Genomic DNA, 27917 nt, shown 5'->3' on the forward strand with positions numbered 1-27917 from the left:
GAGTTATGGAATGACCTCAAGGATATCAAAAAATCTTATTGGTTACTAAATGCTAATAGAAAAAAATAAGAGTGGAAAACATATGGGTCTTTTCTGCTGTGAAAGTAATGACTGGAAGAGATCTATATTTGTACCCATTTCAAAGAGAGGAGATCCAAGAGAATGCGAAAATTATCAAACAATATCATTATGTTGGTGTAAAAAAGTTAGCATAGTGCATTTACGAAAATACCTCACTTGGAGAGCATGTGGTTGGCAAACAATGTAAGTGTGCGTTATTTGTGTAAAAATGTGGTAGTTTTTTTTTTTTAGTTTTCATTATTGCCTTTTATTGTCAGTATCTTTATAAGTCTGAACTTTGGATATTGGAAACATTACATGTAAACTGACAGATATGTTTTCATACATATGTAAAAAATACACAGAGCATAAAAATTTACTCTGACAATGTTATGGATTGAATAGTGTCCCCCTAAAATGTATATCAACTTGGCTAGGCCATGATTCCCAGTATTGTGTGGTTGTCCACCATTTTGTGATATGATGTGATTATCCTATGTGTTGTAAATTCTAAATTCTATGGTATTAATGAGGCAGAGTTAGAGGCAGTTATGTTAATGAGGCTCCAAGTCCTCTTCACTTTCAGCAAGCAAGGTTGTGTCATACGCATATCACAGGTTGTTACTGAGCCTTCTCCAGTCCTGAGGCTGTGTTCTTCTTCATATAGTCCAGCTTTTCGGGTTACAGGGTTAAGTTGTATCTTGAGTGAATCTCTTTTTGAGATGTAAAACAGAAATGAGCAGAGAAGATAGGGACCTCCTACTACCAAGAAGATAAGCTGGGATCAGAGCATATCCTTTGGACCCAGGGTCCCTGCACCTGAGAAGCTCCTAGACCAGGGGGAACATTGATGACAAGGACCTTCCCTGAGCTGTCAGAGAGAGAAAGCCTTCCCCTAGAGATGGCCCCCTGAATTTGGACTTCCACCCCACCTAAACTGTGAAGGAATAAATTTCTGTTTGTTAAAGCCATCCACTTGTAGTATTTCTGTTGTAGCGGCACTAGGTAACTAAGACAGATGAGGAGAAGAGTTGGATGATGTTGGCATTTTGTTAGTTGTAGTAATAAGTCCACTTGTGGAAGGTTCTGGATCATCTGGATTATCCTTGGGAACGGGGATGATGTTTCTAGTTCGAAAAATTAGTGGAAGTTGCCTGTATGGTCCTTTTCTTTTTTTCTTTATATATTTCATGATAACATCTCACAGCCTACCAAATCTGCCTGCCAGCTTTAGCAAAGTGATCAGCATCAGGGTCTATGTTTTCAAGCAGCTGAGTCCCTGATTAGTTTAGAAAACTAAATCTGTATGGCAGTGTTTTGAACAGTAAATCATAAAATTGAACATCTGTGAATGAGCATCTGAGAATGATAACGACAGCAAATTTTGCTCTGCAACATTGCACATGTACGTATTATGAACCGTAAGCTGTACCCCCTGCCCCCCCCCAAAAAAAACCTGCCGTAAGTACAGTTCATCGTAACTTGAATATGTTATAAATCGGGGACTACCTGTAATCCCTGCTGAGGGCGGTAGTATTTCACCTTCATCAGTGAGTGCTTCAAGTCACCTTCATTTTTGAACAAACAAAGTTGTGTCACCTACATATCATAGGTTGTTAATGAATCTTCCTCCAATCCTGATGCTATGCTCTTCTTCAGATTGTTCAGCAAACCGTACAGTGAGATGTTATCCTGAAGTATATGGGAAAAAAAGAAAAAAAGGGGCCATACAGATAACTCTCACAAGTTTTCTAACTAGAAATGCCACCCCCATTCCCAGGGATAATCCAAATTGAATAAATAAAGTGAAAGGATACAATTTGTATCAGGCAGAATTCCCTTGTTCTGTTTGAATGACTGCCACTTGATCCATGTACATAAGTGTTCTAAAATTTCCATTCTTCTTAGTGCTATCCATAATTTGTTATGATATACACAATTGAATGCCTTTGTGTAGTTGATAAAATACCAGTAAATATCTTTCTGGAATTCTCTGCTTTCAGCCAAGATCCATCTGACAGTATCAATGATACCCTCATTCTACGTCCTCTTCTGAATCTAGCTTGAACTTCTGGCAGTTCCCTGTTGATGTACGGCTGCAGTCGTTTTTTAATTATCTTCAGCAGAATTTTGCTAGCAGATGATGTTAATTATATCGTTCAGTGACTTTTGCATTCTGTTTGATTGCCTTGATTTTTTGCATTTGATTCTGTATCAGCACCTCATTCTTTGTAAAGACTGCGTAATATTCTATTGTATGAATATACCACAGTTTTTCAGCCCGCCTTCTGATAGACATTTAGATGGCTTTTTCTCTTAGAAACCTGCTGAATATATGTATAGGATAAATATTCAGAAGAATTGCTATAATTTTGGTAGATATCATCTGATTTCTCACCAGCGTATATTTCTACCAGGCATGGATGAGAGCACTCATCTTCTCTCATGTTCTCACCAACATGCTGTGTTATCAGACGTTTTACCTTTGCCAATCTGCAAAGGAGGAAAAGGGTATTGTGGGTGTCCTTTTTGTGAACTTTTTGTACATATTCTTTCCCAGTTTCTCTTAATGACTTTTAAATCCTTTTTTTTTTAAATTGATTTTTAGAAGTTATTTATATATAGGAAAATTAGCATTTTGTGAGACGTGGCTTGTCATTTGTATTTTGACTTTGCCTGATTTTTGACAAGAAAAATTTTTAAATGTTCACGCAGTTAAGTTTACCAGGTTTTTTTCCTTCTTTCTTTCTTTCTTTTTTGGTATGATTTATAGCTCCAGATTTTGCATCATAGTTGGAAAGGTCTTTCCCACTCAAAGATTATAAAAAGATTCTCTTACGTTTTCTCTGAATACTATTAAAGCCAAGCTTTCAAAAATGTTCTCTCTCCTCTTGAAAAAAGTATAACAGATTCCCACTTCTAGTTTTCTGACATCTGTGTGATCTCTGTAATCCTACAGACACTCCTAAGAGGTACTTAGCCATGTTATTTAGAAACTGTCTTGGTACCTTGAGATATAATTTGCCTGATTTAGGAATTTGAACTCATTTTGGTTAAAAAGATGCTTCCTAATATTTTTACTCATTTACTGATAATTATTCCGTCCTTTTATTTTCAGAACAAAGTTCATTGTTTTTGACAGAAGGTGTACAAAAGGAAAATAAAAATTGGGTTCTACTTCTACACAAATTCAAATTTATTTTAAAGTATGAGGCCTTATCTTGATGTTTCTTGTTCTCAGGTGGAAGAGAATGACTCTTGACCACAGAACCAAACCTATTTCCCACGTTCTTAGATTTTTCAAGAGCTATTTAATGGGCTACTAAACTCACTGCCATTGAGTCCATTCCAACTTATGGTGACCAGGACAGAATAGAACTGCCCCATAGGGCTTTCAAGGCTGTAAATCTTTACAGAAACAGACTGCCACATCTTTCTCCCACAGAGCAGCTGGCGGGTTCAAACAGCTGACCTTCTGGTTAACAGAGGAGCCACATGCCTCCTGAACTACTACATATAGACCTGTTATAATGTGGTCCTTGCTTTTAAGGAAAGGCAAGCCTACTACACATGATGTTATTATTATTATTAATATTAGATTATAGTATTTGTCACTTTAAACATAGCCTACAACTTTTGTTAAAAACCTTATTTGCAAGAGTGGTTGGACTGTGCTTGGGTGAAATACTCAAAAGTCCTGAAAGACCTTTTTCTTCTCTGTAGTTCATTTTTCTAAGACGTAGTGACAAATAGGATTCTCAGAATTAGACATACAAGAAGGCTAAGCCGTAATTGTGTCAGCTCCAGGTGTTCTACGAACCCAGTTATGACATGTTCTTCCAACCACTTGTGGCAGATGAAATATATATGTGTGTGTGTGTGTGTGTGTGTGTATTTGAGTTACATTAGCTTTCAGTTTTTCCTTAATGGAAGACAAGACCCATTTAATCAAACGATGTCTGTCTGGTCAGGTTTCAATGTTTCCTTTGTCATTTTTTTAGTTTGTTAAATTCAGGCTGGTACTTGCCTCTTGAAAGCTATTAAATGAATTCTGACTTTAATGTGAATTAAAGGTCCCAACTTCTTTCACAGTTATCTTAGAGCTTGAAAAGTTATTTATTAATAAATGCAGTGGAAAAAATATATATGAACCTGTGTTTGCTTTCTTGTAAACAGTAAAGTTGATCTTGATCGAACCCAAATATATTTCAGAAATTGGTTTTCCATGTTAATGTAATTATGGCTGCCATTTCTTTAGGAAGAAAACCATATTTTTCCCCTGAGAATTTCTGTATTTTCTAGTGAGATTCTTTTCCTATCATAGCACCAGTCTGTGAGGTTGATAAGAAAAAGCCTTCAGGTATGTTTTTTTATTTTGATAACATAATTCTGCCTTCCCACTTAACTTCCTCTTTCTCTCTTGCGTTACTCCTTCCACATTCTCACTTGTTCTCACCCCAATTTGGGAGTCATAGTGATGGATGAACATAGAAAAAAGGGGAAGATACATTAGAGTTTGCTATTCATTGGTCATTTCTTTTGCTTTACTTGCTCCGAAGTCCTGAGCTGAAGCAAACTCAACCAGTATCTAAAGTATTGTTACTGTGTGCTGATCATATAGCACAGGACTGTGGATATTATAGAATATATGTTGCCATAGTACCTGAAAACAGTAAGCCAATCATCATGTTTCCTGTTTGCTTTTACTTAGAGTGAAAGAGTGAAGGTTGGAGGAGGGGGAGAGGTGGCATTCTCGGAACCACAGGAGTGTAAAATAACTATGCGGGTAGTCTGGGCCAACTGGGATTAATTTATCACATCTGCACTGAAGGAGTGATACTGAAGAAGCAGCAACTCAACTAGCAGTCAGTCAGAGCGTATCTCATCCATTGAAGTTAGTAAGAATAAAACATCAGATGTGAGATTGAATAATTCACTGCAAGATGTTGTCAGAGTAGCTCTTTGTAGAGTAGTGAAATGCAATAAGCTTTAGTAGGTAATGTCCAAGCGTTGGTGTCGGACTGCCTGACTCTGTCAATTACCAATAGTATGAACTTCACCTTTGGTGTCAATGGCTTCATCTGCAGAGTGAGGATGGTGAGAGAATGCCTGCCTTTGCTTAATACACGCCCCCCCGCCCCCGGCCCAACACACATCTTAGAATGTAGTTCCCGTCACGGAGAAAGCCCTCAGTAAATGTTAGGTTTTTTTTTCTCTTTTTAAAGCTTTTTTATACTCCTGTGAAAGTATTAAGGGTATTATAAAATTAAAGATGCTAAGTTGAGTATTTTCTTAGCAGAAAATATTTGTATGTACACAATTGGCAATTCTAGCTTGTCGTGTGAGAGTTAACTGATCGTGTCGATTGTTTGTTTTTTCCAGTGGTGACTGTCATTCCATAACATCATCTGTTGCCTTCGCATCACCCTGCCATTCATTATCTGGTTGTATTTCTACTTCCAGAAAATTACAGATTTACCCCTTCCATTCTTTGTGGCATTTTCTAGTCTTTCTGATTTTTTTTCTCATCTAAATCTAACAGAAATGTCTTCCTCTGTTTAAATTATATTAGATCTTTTTGGCATTTTTCCTTGTAATTATGATTTCTTCTTTATCAGTCTGTTTCATATGACTTTTAAAATTTGTTCCTCTGAAGTTTTTCTCAAAAATATTGCTTAATGTATAGCTAGCTCCTTTTTCACTTAAAATTTTACTCTTGTGAGCCACCTAGGAAAAAAAATACATTTAAAAGAAAAAAATTGCCTTTTTAAAATTAGAATGTGTGTTTGGAATCTGAAGGATCCACTCTGTATAATGTATTATGTAGTCACTGTACACCATCGAGTCAATTCAGACTCATAGCGACCCTGGAGGACACAATAGAATTGCGCTATAGGGTCTCCTAGGCTGTAGCCTTTACAGGAGCAGATTACCGGGTCTTTTCTCCCATGGAGCTACTGGGTAGGTTCTAACTGCCACCTGTCAGTCAGCAGCCCAGTACTTAGCCATTGTGCCACTAACCAAAACCAAAACCAAACCCAAACCCATTGCCATCAAGTCGATTCCGACTCATAGCAACCCTATAGGACAGAGTAGAACTGCCCCATAGAGTTTCCAAGGAGCTCCTGGTGGATTCGAACTGCCGACGCCTTGGTTAGCAGCTGTAGCACTTAACCACTACGCCACCAGGGTTTCCACTGTGCCACTAGGGCTCCTTAAAGTATTATGGTTATCTGATAAATTTTGATACTGTTACCGCTTGAAATTTAGAATTTGATTCAGCACCTACAGAAATGAATCTTAAACTATAAATGTAAGATTTGTCATCTTATATTGTTGGATTTATAAATTAAATCTTAATAATTATGCTTTGCCTTTCTTCAAAATCAGACAGCAAATGTTTATCAGAAATGCAAACAACACTTAAAAATAACGCCTGCTTAATGTTCATTCTCAGTTTAAATTTAAGACTCTCTTTTAATAAACAATAATTAGGATTACTTATTTTCTGTGACAGTGATTCATGGTTCATTTTCTGTGGGAAAAATTGTAGATTAAAAGTACAAACAATTTAGGCTATAAGGACTTGAGGAGATCACCCCCAATTAAATCAGATGGTCCTGTGATCCTTTGAGGCCCAGTTTAAGGGCCACCTGCTGTAAACTGACTTTTTGCTGATTTTCAAAATTAGAAAATTGTACTTTAGAATTCTGGTGGGGTTCCCAAAATGACTTTTTTTTAACTGTTAGTCCATACCATGGTTATGCTCCTATTCTTTATTATTCTTTGTCATATTTATTTTAAGTATAAAGAGTAGATGTAGGGTTTGAGCCTAGACTACGGTCATTAGGAAATTCTCTTAGTAGGTAGCAAATACAATGTTTTAAAGATAGTCTTCTGACTTACTCTCTTTTTTTATGGATGACTTATAAAAATGAGTTTTCTGTGACTTTTAGGATAGGAATAAAGGCTAAGATTTATTATATTGCATGATATATTTACTGTAAAATCTATATATTGCTTCTGGTGAAAGCTTAAATTTGGTTTCAATCAATCAAACTCTGAATAATATTTTTTAAAAAACTTTCTTTATGAAAAAGAAATGAATCAAGAAGAAAACCAGAGTCTAGAGTGAAATAATATGGTGTTATTACTTTAATACACTGTTGTCTTTTCAGGCTCATGAGAGGCTAGAAGATTCAAAACTAGAAGCTGTCAGTGACAACAACTTGGAATTAGTCAATGAGATTCTTGAAGATATCACTCCTCTGATAAATGTGGATGAAAATGTGGCAGAACTGGTTGGTATTCTCAAAGAGCCTCACTTCCAGGTAACTTTTCCCTGTTATTCTTTTCCCCAAGTCCTATATCCTTTACTAGTTAAGTTTCAGTTTAAGGTGATGTTTTTTAGGGTTATTTAGGATAGTATTTATAAATATGTGAATTCTAACTAAGGTATTTTAATATCCTGATAAGCTGAAGATTCATAAACAGATACACATCAGAATGGATTTCCTTTGTGTAATTAAAAAAAAAAAATTCCTGATTCACCATAGACTACATGCTAGAGATATTTTTCTCATGGTGATAATGGATTTTGCCCACTATCACTCTGTGTCCCAGCCCCCCTTGTGACCAGTAATGTACATTTTCAGTGTTGTTGCTTAAGACTGGTGTGCGTTCGATGACTGGAATAAAAGAATTGTGTAATCATAGAAACTTATATAACACACTCTCCGTAAGTACACAAATAAGTGTGATTTAAGCATTTAGCCTTAGTTTAACTTAGTTTAACCATGAAGAATCACTCTCAAAAGAAAAAGGTGGAAAGATTTCTTATCATGATGAAGACAGTGTGGTTTTGGGCAGTGTTAGAAAAATAGACTAATTCAGTAGAATGGAAGTCCAGAAATAGATCCACACATACGTAGAAACTCAGGTTATGACAGAGATGTTACATTTTAATGGACTGTCAATTAGTGGTGCTGAGGTAAAGAAAATAAAGTGTTACCTGCTTTTCATTTGCAAATCCTAGTATTGAAAATCAAATGGTAACACCACTTTGCTCTTTCTCAGCTGAAGTCTTTATGTGACTCTCCACCAATATTACTGCAAAATGTGAAGACTTATAGTGAGATGGTTCTTACATAAATCTGTCTTAGGTACAAAAAGAGATACCCTTTATGCAGGGACCAGTTGATTGAGGTCTTACAAAACATACTAAGGTGTTTGGACTTTATTCTGAAGACAATGAAAACTCTTGAGGCGGGGGTTGTATATTAACCAAGGAGAGGTCAGATTTGTAGAGCAAGATGGTTATTACTAAGGCAAGAAATTGTGATGGCAGTATATGTAGTGAGAAATGTGAGGATTTACAAGTTTTAATCAGTAAAATCAATAGGACTTGGTGATTAGTTAGCTATGACAGGCACAGAATAGAGATGTGGGAAGAAAAAGGACAAGATTTCTGGCATAAACAATTGAGGATCATTGACTAGGATTGGGAAAACCCTAGGAGAAGCCGTTTTGGACCATGGTAATTTTGTGATACCTCTGAAGCACCTATGTGGAGCTTTCAGCCATGCTATACATATTTTTTATTTTTTGGAGTTCTGGTGGCACAGTAGTTAAGAGCTCAGCTGCTAACCAAAAGGTCAGCAGTTTGAATCCACCACCCGCTCTTTGGAAACCCCATGGGGCAGTTCTACTCTGTCCTGTAGGGCCGTTATGAGTCAGAATAGACTCAATGGCAATGGGTTTGGTTTTGGTTTGATTTTTATATATTTTTAATAAAAACCAAATCAAACCATTACTGTCCAGTCAATTCCGACTCATAGCGACCCTATAGGACAGAATAGAACTGCCCCATAGAGTTTCCAAGGAGTGCCTGGTAGATTCGAACTGTTGACTTTTTGGTTAAAAAAAAAAAACACTGCCATCAAGTCGATTCCGACTCATAGGTTAGCAGCTGTAAATCTTAACCACTAAGCCACCAGGGTTCCTGTATTTTTAATAAAAACCAAACCCAGTGCCGTTGAGTTATTCCGACTCGTAGAGACCCTACAGGACAGAGTAGAATTGCCCCCATAGAGTTTCCAAGGAGCACCTGGCGGATTTGAACTGCCGACCCTTTGGTTAGCAGCCATAGCACTTAACCACTCCACCACCAGCGTTTCTGTATTTTTAATAAGTATGTAAAATTTAATAAATATATAAATTATATAAAATTTAATACATAAAAGTAGAAAATACAGGTAAGAAGAATTATAAAAATTAAAGCATTACATTGTACTACCCAAATCGCTGCTGTAATATCTTAGTGGCTATTCTTCCATACTTTTTCTACATACAAATATGTATATATTTCTTTACTAATTTGAGATAATTTGTACAGCTATTTTGTAATTTGCCTTTTTTTCAGTTATTGATTTCTTTTCCATTTCGGTAGATTTCTATTTCATATACTACATGTAAAAAAACTCGAATTTCTCCCTGTGGTTTGTCCATATCCATTTACTATCTAGGTCCGTGTGTGGCATCAGATTGCACCCTCTACCTCCCCTGGCCTATTGAAGGGACCAGGCCAGTTATCCTGCAGAATGTCCCACTCTAGATCTGTCTGGTTGTTTCCTTGTAGCTTAGTTGTCCTGGTGGTTTAGTTATCCCACTATCCTTTCTATTACCTTTAAATGGAAGTTCTTCCTAAAAGGTTAATGATTCATGTTAATTATAGGGCTAGAATATATCTTAAGTGATGTGATGCAACATGAATTATGCAGCATGTTTGTATTATCAGAAGACATATTAACTCCTGGTTTCTCCACCACTATCAGTGCTAAAACTGGCCCCATGATCACAACCTGATCATTCCTTTGAAATAGTTTTCTTTGTGTAACTAGGAAGTAATTAATCTGTGTTGATTTTAGCATTATACAAATATTCTTTCCTATCAGCCATTTACCTGATGATGAACACGGGTTAATAACCTTTACCTGAATCAGTACTTTCATTATAGGTTGCAAAATAATACCTTCCAGGTTCTCTCATTCTACATTTATGAGCTGATGTTCTTCTGTACAGTGGAATTGCTCCGCATCAACTGGGGCTAACAGTTACCCTAAAATGTGTCTGCTATTGAAAAGGCAGGACGAACATTTGGTTCTGACCCTTACCAGTTTCAAAGTAAAGAGATATTTCGAATAGTAGTCTTCAACGGTGACAAATGAGTGTATTTTAGTTGTCCTGGTTTTTTTTAAATATCATTATGGATTTAGGATTTTTCTATTAATTCAGTGTGTTTCAGCATTCTACAATCTTTATTTTGATTTCCAAATTGTCATGTCTTTGGCTGTTTGTGGGCAGATTTTAAAATTGGAAGTTATCAATGTGTAAATAGTGGTTCAAGTCATGAGAGTGGATAATATTGCCTAAGAGAGTATAAGGTCGTTATGAATCAGAATCGACTCGACTGCAATGGGTTTAACTTTGGAGCCCTGGTGGTGTAGTGGTTAAGAGCTTGGTTGCTAACCAAAAGATCAGCAGTTCAAATCCTTGGAAACCCTATGGGGCAGTTCTACTCTGTCCTGTAGGGTCACCATAAGTCAGAACCAACTTGACGGCACCTAACAAGAGCATAATGTGAAAAGCGAGGTAGCCCAGGTTAGAGCTTTGAGTAACTTCCAGCATCTGTTAGAAGCATTCTCATGTATCAGTTTGCAGTTGTTCTTATTCTTTTTTATTTTTTTCTCCAGTTTCTTACACATATTTTCATGAAGCGACCAAAAATTATGAATTAACCCAATATCCTGATTACCTTTATTCTGACTCATTGACACTTGCTCCCTTCTTTCTATTTACTATTTGGAATTTGCATCTCATCCACTCAAAAATAATTTCTTTTAAACCCAGTTATGTTGAGTGTGACAATAGCAGCATTAATCATTCTTATAGGATAAGGAATGAAAAATAAAAATAAATAATACTTAAAGAAAATTGCAAGAAATTCTTAGAAGACTAATTCAAAGTCATCCTTGGTGAAAGCACAAAATAGTAAGTGTAGATACTGAGAAGTATATTTAGGACTATTACTGGCTTATCCCTCCTCAGCCCCCAAATGTATCTCTTATACACCCAAACTTTTATAGACCAAAATTTTCCATCACTGATATAAGACGCTGATAGTATCCATTTTTTATTGTAAGTATCTTTAACAGACATTTTGTACATGTAAAAAACATATGGTATTAGTAATATAACAACTTCAAGATAAAAATTTAGAATCCTAGCCATTTGAGTTTATATAATACTCAAGAAATATTCTTTGATAATCAATATTAATAATGATGATAATTGCAGCAATGAAATCCAGTGCCTTCATTATACCAGACTTGGAAGCCTAAGTTCAATTTTCATTGCACATGCAACTTAAAAAAAAAAAAGTCAGTAAATGATTTGTCTCTTCAAATTCAAAGCAAGAAATGCTATAATTGATGATAATAAAACTATGTGTTTATATTTCTTGAAATGACACTATGTTTATTTGATTTAACTCATACATGGCAAATTAATAATATGTGCTTTGGATATTTTTAGTATCCCACTGGCATAATGAGCTAACAATATCTTTAATATATTAATTTATTCTGTCAATAGTTAATAACCATAGTCTATTTTGACTCCTTATAGTCACTCTTGGAGGCCCATGATATTGTGGCATCAAAGTGTTATGATTCACCTCCCTCAAGCCCAGAAATGAACAATTCTATCAATAATCAGTTATTGCCAGTGGATGCCATTCGTATTCTTGGTATTCACAAAAGAGCTGGAGAGCCATTGGTGAGTAGATAAATCAGTGCTTTCTTAAATCTGAGATCTGACATATGTGACTCAATCAATACTCTTATCTCAGTTTTTTTCCTTTTGATAATGGTATTATTATGAAAACTGTATTCATGTTTATCAGTCTTTTTTGTATGTGTGTAAGTACACAGCTTGTGCTCTCAACTTAATTTAGTATACAAAAATAAAAAAATTAAACTGAAGCAAAAGCTAGAAGTGTGCCAGTTGGTAGCAAAAATTTCAGAAGATAGCTACTCCTTCTCTTCCTATCTTTTGAGGAAGGTTGCTTGCTAATGACAGCATCCAAACACAGAAGAAAGTTGTTATTAAAAATAGAAGCCATGGTAGGACTCTGTTAGTAGGGAAATTTACTATTTCCTGCTTAAATTCTTATTTCTAGATCCCAACTATAAGAACTGAAACAGAAAAAAAAAAAAAAAAAGGTCAGAAGCAAGACCATCAGAATACACAAATACCTGTACTTGTTCTCTTGAGCTTCCTTTTATCCTACAGAATGTAGCATAGATGCTAGTGTATCAGTTTCATTTTTAAGGTTAACCTTACTATGGAAGACCTTTTCTTATGGGATGGCATATGTTGTCACAGTTGCCATAGCTCATTGGGATTGGAAGATTGAGACAGAACATGGGAAAGGTGGGAGTGATTCACTCACCTATTTTTAGATTTCCTTTGTTATATGTATCCAAATATTTCCTTCGAATGATCTAAAATAAATGGTAATGTTATTTTCTATAGGGTGTAACATTTAGGGTTGAAAATAATGATCTGGTGATTGCCCGAATCCTTCATGGAGGAATGATAGATCGACAAGGTCTGCTTCATGTGGGAGATATCATTAAAGAAGTCAATGGCCATGAGGTTGGAAACAATCCAAAGGAACTACAAGAATTACTGAAAAATATTAGTGGAAGTGTCACCCTAAAGATTTTACCAAGCTATAGAGATACTATTATTCCTCAACAGGTAATAAAATTCTTGGTAATATTAAGATACTTTTATTTCTTTAATTATACTGTTGGATGTCCTGTAGGGTCACTATGAGTCAGAATCGGCTCGTCGGCAATGTGTTTTTTGGGGCGGGGGGGCATTGGATGTAACCACCAGTGTTTACTCTTTTTCTAAAGAAATGTGAAAAAACAGATTTAATTGTTCTGAGTTGCTTTATTTCGTTAAAGGTGAATTTTTAGATTTTAAAATAGTTAACAGTATTCTGCTATTATAAAGAAAATAATAAAGATATTTGTGAACACTCATGAACCTTAGCATTAGAATAACCTACAGGTAGATATCAGAAAAACCAATCAAGCCTTTTAATCATCAATTTAGCAAACATTTTTGACACCTGTTATGTTTAAGGCATTGTTTTAGGCACCATGAAAGGATAAGAATATAGTCCGGATTGCCTCTAGCTTAGTGTTCATGCAGTGGGCTAAATGAAGAATGAGACCACGAGGGGAGGACAGGTCTACGTTGAAGATGATCTTTACCTGGTTTGCATACTTTTGCTTTGTATCTTATAACTAGTTTTTAGGTAAAATAGATTATTGAGCAGGGCATTGCTTAAATGCGAGTGGTGCTATATTAAGATTCATCTGTCCTCATTATATTAAGTGAATTTCAAAAAGAAGAGCGTTGAGATGGTGTATCCAGGTAGAAAACTGTTCAAGGTATGAGGTGATGTGTGAAAGATAACTCTGTTGAAGGTTAGGAGGACGGCTTAGGTTAAATTACTAATATTGCCACTGAACAGCTGTTTCACTTTGGGCAGGCTGCTTTGCCTCTCTCTGCCTCATTTTCTCATCTGTATGTTTAGGGATAATATTTCCTTTCTCAAAAGGTTGTCCTGAGAATGAAATGAGTTGATTTATATAAAGATCTCATAACTGTGCCTGGCACACAAGTGCTCAACAAGTCGTCGTTTTTGTAGTGATGGCGAAGTATTGGTGGTATAATAGAGTTGTAAAGAAAGAAAAGGTAACAAAGTAATTGCAAGAAAGAATTGACGTTTATTCAAATACGGTAGAAGTGTTGGAGCTGAGAGAGGGTTTTCAAGCTTAGGTAATGTAGAAATAGGAGATTTCTGTCAGTTTTTTTAGATTGATGCCTTTAATATTTAGGTTTATTTCAGAAATTTATTATTTGATAAATGTATGGAATTATAAGCTTTCTTACATAAAATACTGCCAATGTACCTTATTTTTGTGTTTTTAATATAAGAATTAAAAAGCCTAGTTTTTAAATTTCCATACAGTTCTTCGAAATGACGTGTTGAATGCCTGTTTTATACTATTCTTTGGAAGATAGGACAGAACACTTAGTCACGAATTTTAGCACATGAATTGGGTTTCTGAAAATTAGTAGACTTGTAATGAACTTTGGTGGAAATGAAGGCAGAGAGACCTTGTTTTCAAGGAAAAGAATCATGAAAGAAATGGTATTACAAGTGGTGTTACGTTTCATATGACTAGCACCTCTCAGACTACCTCTGTTCCTCAATAGGTACGTTTCCATTGGTGACGATACGAGATCTATGTTAAGCCTGAGTAGACTGGAAGAATAAAACCTAAGATTAATTTGTTATTTTTTATTATTATGTGTTAATTGTGATATTTAGGAAGATTTTTTTTTCGTGTGGTCCAAACTCTAGAATTCTTACCAGCTCACCATGGTTGTAATGGACTTTTATGGGCAAAATAAATTTTTGTAATATTAATAGCTAGGCTTTGGCCCAAATTCCTATGTAGATTCTGCACCTGACAAATTGGTCCGAAGAGCATGAAATGCAGACATATTTAGCCTTGGCTTAAGTCCTCTGGAGAACCAGTGGCAAAGTGGTTAAGCCTTTAGCTGCCGATCAAAAGATAAGCAGTTTGAATCCACCAGCTCCTCCTTGGAAACCCTATGGGGCAGTTCTACTCTGTCCTGTAGGTTCTATATGAGTCGGAATTGACTTGACAACAGTGGGTTTGGTTTTTGGTTTTTAAGTTCTTTAAAAAAAATAAGAGACTAATAGCATGAAGAATTCCCAAAAAAGGATTAAGACATATCCAAATTGAGACATTTTTGAGAGCAAAAGGAGGAACTATTACTAATTATACTAGAACAACAGGCATAAACTAGGCATATTTCCTGGGCAAACCATAGTCATCCTAAGAGATACTGTGGGGAAGGAAGGACTTTTAGCCTCTTCAACCGTCCTGTTAGGAGCTGTACCGTGTAGTACTCTGGAGACTATCTCAGCTCCTCTTCTGGATTAATGTGAGAACAGATGGAAGCCAAGAGGTCTCCCTAAAAGGGCGGTGTTTTTCAAATTATGGTTAGTAGATCATCTTTATCAAATCATTTGAGCTGCTTGCTAAAAGTCCAAAATCTTTTCTGGATCCTAAGGATCTGTATTTTTAAATTTGAGAACCAGGGTAAGTTAGAGGTTGTAGCTAAGTCTGAAGCTCTTCAATTTACGTGTAGGTAGTGGGTTTTTTAGGGTTCCTAAAGGCAGCTCATAATTCTATTTGCTCATTAAGGCCAAACTGATAGAAATTCTCTCTTAATCTTTAAGGCCAGCACGACCCTGATACCAAAAACATTATAAAAAAATGAAGTACCAAGTCTGTTTCACTCAAGAATATATATGTAAAAATTCTAAGCAAAGTATTAGTAAATCAAATCTTGTGGTGTATAAAAAAGATAATATACCATGCCCAAGTTGGGTGGTATGCAAGGGTAGTCTCATTAGGAAATCCATGTTGTTGTTACTGTTGTTAGGTACTGTCAAGTCGATTCTGACTCATAGCAACCCTATGTACCATAGAACAAAACTCTGCCTGGTCCTGTGCCATCCTTTCAGTCATTGTTATGCTTGAGCCCATTGTTACACTTAGTGTGTCAGTCCATCTCGTTGAGGGTCTTCCCCTTTTTTGCTGACCCTCTGCTTTACCAAGCATGATGTCCTTCTCTGGGGACTAGTCTCTCCTGGTAACATGTCCAAAGTATGTAAGACGAAGTGTCGCCATCCTTGCTTCCATGGAGCATTCTGGCTGTCCTTCTTCCAAAACAGATTTGTTCGTTCTTCTGGCAGTCCATGGTATATTCAGTATTCTTTGCCAACACCATAATTCAAAGGTGTCAATTCTTCAGTTTTCCTTACTCATTGTCCAGCTTTTGCATGCATATGAGGCGATAGAAAACACCATGGTTTGGGTCAGGCACACCTTAGTCTTCAAAGTGATGTCTGCTTTTTAACAATTTAAAGAGGTCTTGCCCAGTGCAATATGTCGTTTGATTTCTTGACTGCTGCTTCCATGGGCATTGATAGTGAATCCAAGTAAAATGAAGTCCTTGACAACTTTCAATATTTTCTCCATTTATCTTGATGTTGATTATTGGTCCAGCTGTGAGGATTTTTGTTTTCTTTATGATGAGGTGCAATCCATACCAAAGGCTGGATTTTGCATATCTATCGTTTTTCTCTGCCTCATCTCAAACACCTCTAACTTCTTGCTACTATCATTTACAATTTTCAGCTATTATATGCTGTGGAAAGTTAATTAGGGAGGCAGTTTCTTTACCAAATGAGTAAAGTAATAAAATGAGCCAGTAGTTTATTTATATTTTATTAATTTAGAGTAACTTAAAATCTGGCTTTATTTATGCAATTGAAAAATGTATTTTTAGAGTTGCATCAGTATGGAGAGGCATCCAGCACACGTCCATCAGGTACGATGTCATTCCAGGACATTCTCTGGTACTCTGTTTTTCTGTCTTATCAGCCAACTAAATTTACCTTGATTGAGCTTAATCATTTTGTTGTTGTTTTTTTTTTTTTTAATTGCCAATACATTAAGCTGCATGCCATTGTCAAGTTAGCCAATTGTCACATTTTAGCAATATTAATAATATTTGTACGCCTGCTTTTTAGATACTTCTAAAATTGAATACCAAGAAAAAAAATTATTGGCTTACTGATTTTTTTTAAGCATTAATATTTAGCTTTTTCAAATTTATTGAAAATGTTCTGAATGCTTTCTGTCACAATCACCTCATTGTGTAAATTACTAAAGTTTTGTCACATGATCCCAAATTTAGTTGTTTTTGAATTTTAATGTACATAGATCACATTACATCTTACTGTACTACTAATATTATGTATCTAGTTGCCGTATTTGAATATCTTCTTTAGTTGTATTTATAGAAGTGTGATAAACAAAGAGAAAAATAGCACATGGTTATTTTGACTAGTCATGTGCTTTCCTGCTTATTAAAGCTGATTAATGTTAATAGGAAAAGGCCATTCTTGAGAAGATAAAACTTGAATTTCTATAAATATGTGTGAAACAAATGTTTTAAGAAAATGATTGGTATAAAGTTGTCATCAGATACTGTAAATGCTTAATTTAATTAGAATTTAAATTAAAGCAAATCAGCAAAATATTCCAAATATTACAGATCCTAACTAATAGTGGTGAGTGACTGACATTCTTTTACCAATAAAGCAAATTTAAAAGAAATTTGTAGAGTTAAATGAATTTAAATTGGAAAATAGTTTCCAGGCTGTTTCCATATTTCTCTTACAATTAATTTATTGCAATGGTCATATAAATCAGAGCAAGATTATTCCAAAAAAGTATTTCAACACCAGTTTTGGCCAGTATAAATCTGTGTGGTTAAAAAATACATATATTACCAGAGATAAATTAGATTTTTAATTTTTTTAAGGTTGCCAAATACATTCAGGTCTGACTTCAGCATGGACTTTTCTTGTTTAATTTTGGTTTTGGGGGTCCTTTCACAAAGTCAGTCCTGACGTATGTGAAAATGTATGCCTTATATCAATTTCATATATTATTTCAGGATGTTAATTGGAAAATAGCATTTACTTGCAAAAAATTATACAGCGTTGGTTAGAAAAATCATGTGAATAGTTTAGGAGAAGTGGGAGAGTGTTGGAATAGAATGATTGTCAAGCTCTTTGTTGATTCAGAGTTAGAAATTAAAATAGAAAAGCAAGTTAAAGTAGTATTTTTTTTCATACTTTCTTTTCTGATACCAAATTATTAATAACGTGATTTTTATTTGTGAGAAATAAGTTCCTTAGCTGAATTCTAAATACATTGTCAAAAACAATTAAATCACAGCGGTATGAAAAAAAGATTTCAAAAAATCCAATGGCAAATGATACATTTAAAGCTTTTTTAATTGTGCTGTGTGTTTTAGGTATTTGTGAAATGTCATTTTGATTACAATCCATACAATGATAACCTGATACCCTGTAAAGAAGCAGGGTTGAAGTTTTCAAAAGGAGAAATTCTTCAGATTGTCAACAGAGAAGATCCAAATTGGTGGCAGGTTAGTATGCTTCTCAACATTTCCTCAACTGCTTTTCTATTTTTAATCTTGTTCCAGTGATTCTTCCTGCATGAGCAGCTCCTGCTTCATGGCTCTGAATTTTGTGGACAGAATACCAAATTAAGAGGGAACTTGTGAGTAGCAGTTAATAAACGTAGAATTCACCAGCCTGTGGTAGTGTCCCATTGGTTTAGAGATCAGACCAATTGGTTCTTCCACTTAAGGGTGTTCATGGGTGATAAGGAAAATACACTACTGGGCAAGAAAAACTCACTTGGGGTCACTCCTTTTCTATGTTTGTTTTTTTTTTTGTTTTAAATAGGAGTATTTACTGTGGATATTGTCTCTCTTATCGCCTCTCCCTCTGGTACATTCATGGCAAGTAACACATAATTTCTTAAGCTCTTAAATCTGCTTGCCCACCTCTTCTCAGTTATTGAGAAATGAAAGTTTACTATATCAGTTTTGTTCGGTCTTGAATTAAAACCTGTGTCTGCTGAAAGGGACTTGTGTTATCACTTTTCCCTCCCTCTGTTTTCCAGATCTGTGTGTAAATATTCTTTTTCCCTTCCCTGAAGACAGCTTGCAGAAATCTCTAGCAGCAGCAAGAAGTCTATTTTCATAATTGTTTATATCAGCTAACTACCAGAGTAGCCATTCACTGGAGAAAGTGACAAATCAGAATGTCTGAAATCACTTAAACTGTCATAACAAGATGCGAGAAGAAAGGGCCAGAACTCACTGAACTCTCAATTTAACTGAGCTTTCAGTAACTCATAGGGTCCGACTCATAGCGACTCTATGATTCGGAATCAACTTGATGGCAATGGGTTTGGTTTTTTTTTTTTTGGTATCGGTAACTCACATTAGCTCAGTAAATCATATAGGCTTCTAAGGGGAGAGTGATCATAGAATAAAAACAATCTTACTAATATGTCTTTAAATTTACATTAAAGCATTGTTATGTACTAGGGTACTCTATGGTGAGAGAACTAAGAAATGGGTGAGTTAGACAGAATCCATGAGTTCAGGAGATTTCCACTGAGCCCTCATCTTAAAAATCTGCTTTTTGTGTCTGTTTCCTCTACTAAATTTTTCCAATTTTCTGTCTTTTTTTTTTTTTTCCTATGAATTCCCTCTCAGTTTTCTAATCCTGTCAGCATTATCTCAATCACTTCCTGCATTTTCATGGTCTATTACTTTAATTCTATGTTTCACTGTTTTAATTGCTAAAAGTGATACCAGATTTGTGGGCTAAGCCACGAGCAGCCAGTTCTCCAGCCACTGTTCAAATGTATCGCTTCATTGCATTTTGTTTTAAAAGTTAGTTTTTTGGCATTAAGTGGATTTTAACTTATTTTAAACTTACTATCCCTTTTTTTTTTTTTTTTATCCCTTAGGATTTTCAGATTTCTGGTAGCATAAATTAAATTCTCCACTGTCTTTTCTCAGTATTGTCACCTTTTCATTGCTTTGGCCTCAGGAAATACCAACATAGTAGGATTAAGGTTAATAATAAATATATTAGTAAAGCATGGTAGGTGAAATGTCTTAACTTGTCTTATTATAAAATAACATTTATTTCTTTTCTATAATCGACTCGACGGCATTTTTGGACTGGCTTAGTATTATAAATAAAAAGTTTCACTAATTTAAAGAGCCAATATACCTTTGTATTTTGGTTCCAATGGTTCACTACCAGATGGCAGATATTAAGAATCTTAGGTGCCAATTGATTCCTCAGCGCTAAGGTGTTTAAACATTTTAACTAACAGTGCCATGGGGTTTAAATCTCAAGGTCAGTTTTTAACAGCAAATGTGATTTCTTTTACTGACTACTGCTTGTCCTACTTATTAGAATATGGTCTCAAGTTTTGGTCACTGAGATATACAATTCATTAATTTGATTCTAGGCTAGCCATGTAAAAGAGGGAGGAAGCGCTGGTCTGATTCCAAGCCAGTTCCTGGAAGAGAAGAGAAAGGCATTTGTTAGAAGAGACTGGGACAATTCAGGTGATGAGTTCGCCGCAATAAGTTAACAAGTAGTCCTTTATGGCCACCTTTCTTTGCCTTTTCCATCTGAGTAAGAATTGTATTTATTTAAAATATCTCTAGAATTAATCTCCCCCTCCTGGTTTGCCTCTCAGAAGTAAACTTTTTGGTCCCTTTCTGCCACCTGCTGGTATAGTATCAAAATTCAGGGGCTCAACTCACCCCTACCCAGTTCTGCTTCATAGGATGCAACATTGGGAAGATAGCTTTCTCACCCCTGTATAATATCATAGGGCAATTTTAGCATATTCTGCCATATTGCTTAAGGTATATCTATCTTCTTATCCCTCAGGACCTTTTTGTGGAACCATAAGTAGCAAAAAAAAGAAAAAGATGATGTATCTCACAACTAGAAATGCAGGTAGGTTTTAAGTAGTTTCTGAGAAGTCCAAGTGAAATAGCTTTATATTGTTAGTGTGGCATAAACTCTAAATGTCTAATTGAAAATGAATGTAATTCAGATTAGTACCCAGTTGCAAGGAGCTGGGATAGGAACACAATATAATATAAAGAAATTATTTAAATTCTGATGTAATATACACTTGTAATACTGCCAGTGTGCTTTATTTTACAACTATAGTTTACAAAGAAATAAATAGATTTATGCTTGTATTAATGAAAGAGAGATGTCATAGTTGAAACAATTCACTCAAAAACTTTGAAATAGTAATTTATGTGTAGTTTGTAATGGGCAGAATGCCTTTATGAAGATACTAAAAGAGTTATCATTAAGGTCAATTATATTCTGCAGTATACAGTGCAGTGTCCATGATACTTTTGGAAAAATAGTACTGGTCCAAATGAATCTTAGTCTGATCCAGTGGAATTCTTCCTTAAATCCTTTGCTCTTAAGAGAGATAAATATGAAAACTGCCATCTTCAATCTTCTCAGGTGTAGAGGCTGATAGGAATGAAATGCAGCTCTTTGAATCAAGAAGGCTCTGATTCAGAAGCCCCTGGGGACTTAATCAAAGGAATTGGCAGTATCTACAGTGCTTGCTTTCTTGACTTCAGAGCTGCCCCTATACTGATGATAAACTAAATTGTACACTATAAAGGAAGTAATATAGAAGGGGAAATAGACTTTTTCTCTTAATATTCGTTTAATCTACTGTGGAGAAATTACGCAAAAAAAAAAAAAAAGAGTTGCCATTCAGATAGTAACCTAAGGAAGAAGTGTTATTACTACAGATTGAGAGCTACAGCAATAATAAAAACCCAGACCCACTGCTGTCGAGTTGATTCTGACTCAGAGTGACCATATAGGACAGAGTGGAACTGCCCTGTAGGGTTTCTAAGGCTGTAAGTTTTTACAGAAGCAGACTGCTGCATCTTTCTCTTGCTGAGCGGCAGGTGAGTTTGAACCAATGACTTTTTGATTAGCAGCTGAGCGCTTTAACCACTGTGCTACCAGGGCTCCATAGCAATAGTAGGTAATGTAATATTCCAAATCTACTTTGGCCTTATTGTGAAGTTTCTTGCAAAACAGAAAATTTGTCATTTTCCACTGACCAATTTTGGAACATATTTCCACTAAAAACAGTTTGGACCTAACATTTTATTTTATACACAAATTTTAGAATCTTCATATTTAAATATCAGTATATTGTTGATAAGGACCCCTGGTGGCACAAAGATTAAATGCTTGGCTGCTAACTGATGGGTGGTTTGAACCCACCCAGCGTTCTGTGGGAGAAAGACCTAGATAGAGACTGGCTTTTGTAAAAATTGTACCCTAGAAAGCTCCATGGGGCAGTTCTCCTCTGTCACAAGGGTTCACTATGAGTTGAAAATCGATGCGACAACACCCAGCAACAACAACATGTTGTGCGTATGCATTTTATTAATCAAACTGATACTTACAAAGTCACCACACATTATTCATGTATTTCGTTACAAAGATGTACTCATTCCATGGAACTCATTTCAACAACCACCCTGCATGTACTGTTGTCCATATTTGATATATACTTGTTAGTTGAATAAATCATACAAATTTGTAATTTGCTTATTTATATTAAAGGAATTATTTCTACTGAAAAATTGATAATAAAGAGGTTTCAGTGGGTATCTGATAAGGATAAGGCACGGGGATTTTTCTAGCTTGGTTAGACAGATTTTTAAGGGCAAATGAATGGAAGCAGGTGATTAAATGAAGATATAAAATAATTTATTGTACTTCACCAAATTTGTAAAGACATATCTGTACTGAGTGGAACCATTCAGGTGATGTTTAACTTCAAGACAACTGGGCCACTAGTGCACAGAATAGCAGAGAGCTCTCATGCATATAAAGGATAACTGAATATGTTTTCCAATTTTCTTTTGTATTTAGAATTTGACCGCCATGAAATCCAGATATATGAGGAGGTAGCCAAAATGCCTCCCTTCCAGAGAAAGACATTAGTATTGATAGGAGCCCAAGGTGTGGGCCGAAGAAGCTTGAAAAATAGGTTCATAGTGTTGAATCCCACTAGATTTGGAACTACAGTGCCATGTGAGTTTTCTGTGCTTTCTTTGCTATTGTCAAGAAAGAGTATGGGTGCATGGGAGAAGAGAGGATTTGTTGTTAATAATAATAGTAACAGTTTTTTATTACACCAGTGAAAATGAACAAATAGAAGATACTTATAAAACTCGGTAATTCTGTAGTTGTCTTGATATAGTGTCGTAGCCCTTCTTGGCTTGCTACCTAGTGGCATTTGGTTCTCCAGACTGTTCAGTCCAGAAATTTTAGGGTTAAGTGCATGTGTTTAAGAGTTGTGGAAAAATCAGCATCAATTTAATATTTTCTTGTACAATTGACTTTACTCTTTGCACCACCCGGGGACTCTGTTCACCTATATTTTAGCATAAAAAAAAAAAGAGGAAAGCTTGCTGGCTCCTCAGATAGTCTCTGTGTGGCAATCTTTGTGAAATGTATATGTCTGGCATGTAGCTCTCAATCCTGTAAGGTCATAAACCTGCTTTTAAACCTAGCATATCAACAGCGATTCATATTCCAGAGCAGGAAGCATTAATTAAGGTCACAAAGATTGATGTGTAAAATAAAACAGAATAGTGATGGAGAAGTATAACCAGGTAGTGAACCACTCATTTTGTGATCTTTGCACTGTTTTCCCTGTTTGCGTATTTACATGGAAAGTCAAACAGTGATGCTAGAAGTTTGCTTTTTGAGAATGGAATTATAGCAAGGAGATGATATAACTGACTGTTACAAGGACTGATACACATTTGTCTTTATTTTGGAGCTGTATGGTGGCGCAGTGGTTAAGAGCTTAACTGCTAGCCAAAAGGTCAGCAGTTCAAATCCACCAGCTGTTCCTTGGAAACCCTATGGGGCAGTTCTACTCTGTCTTATAGGGTCACTATGAGTCAGAATCAACTCGACGGCAGTGGGTTTTACAGGTGCCTCTATCCACCAGGTGCTTCTTGGAAACTCTATGGGGCAGTTCTACTCTGTGCTATAGGGTCGGTATGAGTCAAAATTGACTCAACGGCAGTGGGTTTTTTTTTTTTTTTTTCCTACCTGTGGGAATTTACTTGCCCTGGACAGTGCAGGCAATGAGCTAATGTTGCCTCTCACTCCCTTTTCTGCACTTCTGTTGCAGACCACGCCCCCTTTTAATTAACACAGTATTTCTGTAACTATATTAATGCCTTTAAGCTTTTTTGAGTCAAATCTTAGCCTGAGGCCATTCCATTTCTTGTGGACTAATTTTAGAGTTTCTTTGCTTTAGTCCACTATGTTTTAAGGTTAATTCTCAGTGAGTAATTTTACTGCTAAAATTCTTAGAGGTTGGAGGAGTAACCTTTCCATTGCCCACATGTTCTACTTATAATCTCTCAGGGTAAGGCTTTGAATTCCGTTATACCTGTTGCTGTCGAATCGATTCTAACTTGTAGCGGCTGGTGGATTCAAACTACCAACCTTTGGTTAGAAGCCGTAGTTCTTATCCACTGTGCCACCAGCATCCTGGATTCCATTATAGGCACTATAATTATAGGCATTATAATCAACTAAATTAGTAGTTACTAAAATAAAAATTTCACTGTGATAAAAGTATTATAAGGCTGCAGTTATGAAATAAGGAAAAAGTCTTTCGTTTTTATCAAATTAATATATGCACTGTTTGTTAATCAAGCCATTCTTAAAGATATATGATGAAAAATAATCCTTTGTCTTCCCCTATCCCACCTCCAGCCCAGTTACCACAAAGAGCTGATTTTCATTCTTTTTGCCCTTTCTTTTGGTAGTCTCCCATATTTTTCAATCATGTCTTTATTCTACTGTTTCTTGCTTTATCCACTTACTGCCTTATCTCTTGACTTCCTGTCTATCCCCCCAACATAATAGCTCTGTTTTCAGTTAATTCAATTTTACTTTCTTAAACAGCCTCACACGCAGCAGTCAATGAGTTCTTTTTTTCTTCCTCTTTTTACCTTGGCTTAATGTGTGTGTTTATATCGGGTTTTAAGTGTGTCTGTGTGTGTTAAACCAAAGACTCCATTATATGACTTATCCAGTAAGTTGTGATTTTGTTCTTGGAGACATCTGTCTCAGAACCCTGCCTTCTGCTTCCATGAGGACTACATGCTATATAAAGCTGCCCAACTGCTAACAATGAAGTATTTCCCTTGTTGCTCTCCTGGATTGAAGCTGTTGTTCCTATCTCCAGTGTCTCTTTCTTGGTTTATTGGCTTGTTTTGCTGGGGCGCATCCTCTTGTAACTTCACAAGAAAGGATATGTGGGATATAATTTCTGCGTCTTTATTTGAAAATGTCTTTTTTCCTGCCGTGTACCTGATTGTTTAGCTGAGACTAGAAATTCTAGATTGTAAAACTCAAAAGATGTTATTCTTAAATACACTTTTGTTGAGAAGTTCAATGCCATTCTAATTCTTATTCTTTTATATACCCTGATTTTTCTTTCAGAAACATTCAGGCTCTTTTATTTGGTTTTTTAAGTATTCTGAAATGTAATAACAATGTACCTTGGTGTGCATCTTGTTTTATTCATTGTGCTGAAGATTGATGGGCTCTTCAGTTTAGAGATTGTGTCCCTCAGTTCTGGGGAAATTCTTAGTGTTTCTTGAATGATTTCCTCCTTTTCATTTTCTCTGTTTACTTTTTCTGCTATTTGTATTATCTGGATGGTGAACAGCCTTGATTGGTCACTCTCGGTCTCTTAATTTTTTTTATCATATTGTCCCTTCATCTTTTTATTCTACTCTTTAAAAGATTACCTTGACTTCTTTATCTTCTATCTTATCAATGTTTCAATCACAATAATTGTACTTTTTCATTTTAGGTTTATTTTCTGTTTTTTTTTTCCCCAAAGCATCTCCTCCCTCACTCCCTTCTTTCATTCCTTCCTTTAGTAGGAACAATCTTTTCTGTATCTCTAAGAATACTAAATGGAGCCCTGGTAGTGCAGTGGTTAAGAGCTTTGCAGTGGTTAAGAGCTGGTTAGAGTTTGAATCTACCAGCTGCTTCTTGGAAACCATGGGGCAGTTCTGCTCTGTCCTGTAGGGTCTCTATGAGTCAGAATCGATTCAAGGGCAGTGGGTTTGGTTTAGGAATACTAAAACAGTAATTCTTTTTAATATTTTCTTCTACAGGCTGAATTATCTCTACTTCCTTTTTTCTGTTTGTATATGGTTTACGCATAATGATTCCCTTTTATGCAGGGGGGCTTTTTACTTACATGTACTGATGCTTGGTTATACATTCATGCTTAAAAGTAAAGTGCTAAATCTGCTTGCAAGCTCTGGGCAAGGCTTGACAGCTGGCTGAACTTTATTCTAGAGAATGGGTGAGGAGCTGACTGTTTTGTTGGGAGAACCCAAAATCTTGGTAGATGAGGTACTTTTCTTTGGAGCTGTTGAATTCCTTCAGAGAAGAATGATCAGATATCCTCCTACTGAGATTATCCTCGAATCAAGATAAAGGGGTTTATTTTATCATATATGTAATTAATTAAGCCTCCCAATTTTTAGTTTCTTGCCTCTGATTCTCACTGAACTGTTTTGGTACCCTTGTCAAAAACCAGTTGACTGTACATGCGAGGATTTATCGACTCTCAATTCTATTCTATTCATCTATGTGTCTATCCTTATGCCAGTATCACACTGCTTTGATTAATGTAGTTTTGAAGTAAGCATTGAAATCATGAATTAGAGTCCTCCAAGCTCTTTTTCAAGATTGTTTTGGCTTTTCCGGGTCCTTTTTATTTCTATATAAATTTTAGGGTCAGCTTTCAATTTCTGCCGGAAAAGCAGCTGGGATTTTGAGAAGGATTACATTGAATCTCTAGATCAATTTGAAAAGTATTACCATTTTAACAATATTAAGTCTTCCAATATATGAATGTATGTGGCTATTTCTGCTTATTTAAGCCTTCTTTAATTTTTTTCACCAATGTTTTGTAGTCTTCAGTGTACAAGTGCATCTTTGGAGTTAAATTTATTCCTAAGTATCATCCTTTTTGATGCTATTTTGAAAGGAATTTTTTTTCTTTTTTGTATTGTTCATTGCTAGTGTACAGAACTACAAATGATTCTTGTATGTTAATTTTGTATCTTTTAACTTTGCTGAAATGATTTATTACTTCTAATAATTTTTTTATGGATTCCTGACAATTTTTTTATGCTAATCTTATCATTTGCAATTAGAGTTTTACTTCTTCTTTTCCAATCTGGATACCTTTTATTTTTTTTCTTGCCTAATTTCCCCATCTAGAACCTCCAGTACAATATGGAACATTAAGTGGCAAATGCAGAATCCTTGCCTTGTTCCTGATCTTAGGAAGAAGGCTTTCAGTCTTTCACTGTTAAATGTGGTATTAACTGTAGGTTCTTCATAGATGCCCTTCATGAAATTTAGAGAGTTCCTTCCTATTCCTAGTTTGTTGAGCATTTTTACCATGAAAAGGTGTTGGATTTTGTCAGAGGCTTTTTCTGTGTCTGTTAAAATGTCATGTGTTTTTTTGTTCTTTGTTCTGTTAAATTGCATTGATTGATTTTTGTATGTTGAACCAACTTTGCAGTCCTGAAATAAACTGCATTTGATTATGGTGTGTAATTCTTTTGACATGTTTCTGGTTTCAGTTTGCTAGTATTTTACTGAAGATTTTTATGTCTGTATTCATAAAGGATATTGGTCTGTAGTTTGTTTTTCTTGCGATGCCTTTTGCTGGCTTTGATATCAGGGTAACTCTGAACTAACAGAATAAGTTGGGAAGTGTTTCTCTTCTAATTTTTGGAAGTGTATATGAAGGATTGGGGTTAAATCTGCTTTAAATATTGGTAGAATTTACTCATGAAGCCATCTGGTGCTGGGCTTTTCTTTGTGGGACGTTTTTGATTAATAATGCATTCTTTTTACTTGTTATATTCAGATTTTCTATTTCTTTTTTAGCCCATTTTAGTAGTTTGTTTCATTTCATCTGTATTATCTAATTTGTTGGCATATAATTATTCATAGTATTCTTTTGTGATCCTTTTTATTTCTGTAAGATTCATAGTAATATCTTCTCTTCAATTCTTGATTTTAGTAATTTGTGTCTTCTCTCTTTTCTTCTTGGTCAGCCTAGCTAAAGATT

At 35.5% G+C, this 27917-nt stretch overlaps 1 protein-coding gene across 2 annotated transcripts in view; it reads left to right on the top strand.

Moving 5' to 3' along the window:
* The window catches only part of PALS2 (protein associated with LIN7 2, MAGUK p55 family member), a 124124-nt gene that overhangs the window by 76208 nt on the left and 19999 nt on the right, over positions 1-27917 (top strand). Inside the window, exons 3-9 of one of the 2 annotated variants that reach the window (XM_064290081.1) lie at positions 7239-7391; positions 11746-11895; positions 12655-12882; positions 18130-18261; positions 20175-20274; positions 20606-20674; positions 22649-22810. In XM_064290081.1, the coding sequence (XP_064146151.1) occupies positions 7239-7391; positions 11746-11895; positions 12655-12882; positions 18130-18261; positions 20175-20274; positions 20606-20674; positions 22649-22810 (994 nt within the window). The remainder of the gene's footprint in view (positions 1-7238; positions 7392-11745; positions 11896-12654; positions 12883-18129; positions 18262-20174; positions 20275-20605; positions 20675-22648; positions 22811-27917) is intronic. The other variant, XM_023544348.2, reaches the window with a different exon arrangement.

This window comes from Loxodonta africana, chromosome 8 (genome assembly GCF_030014295.1).
Source record: "Loxodonta africana isolate mLoxAfr1 chromosome 8, mLoxAfr1.hap2, whole genome shotgun sequence".
Classification (NCBI taxonomy): Eukaryota; Metazoa; Chordata; class Mammalia; order Proboscidea; family Elephantidae; genus Loxodonta; species Loxodonta africana.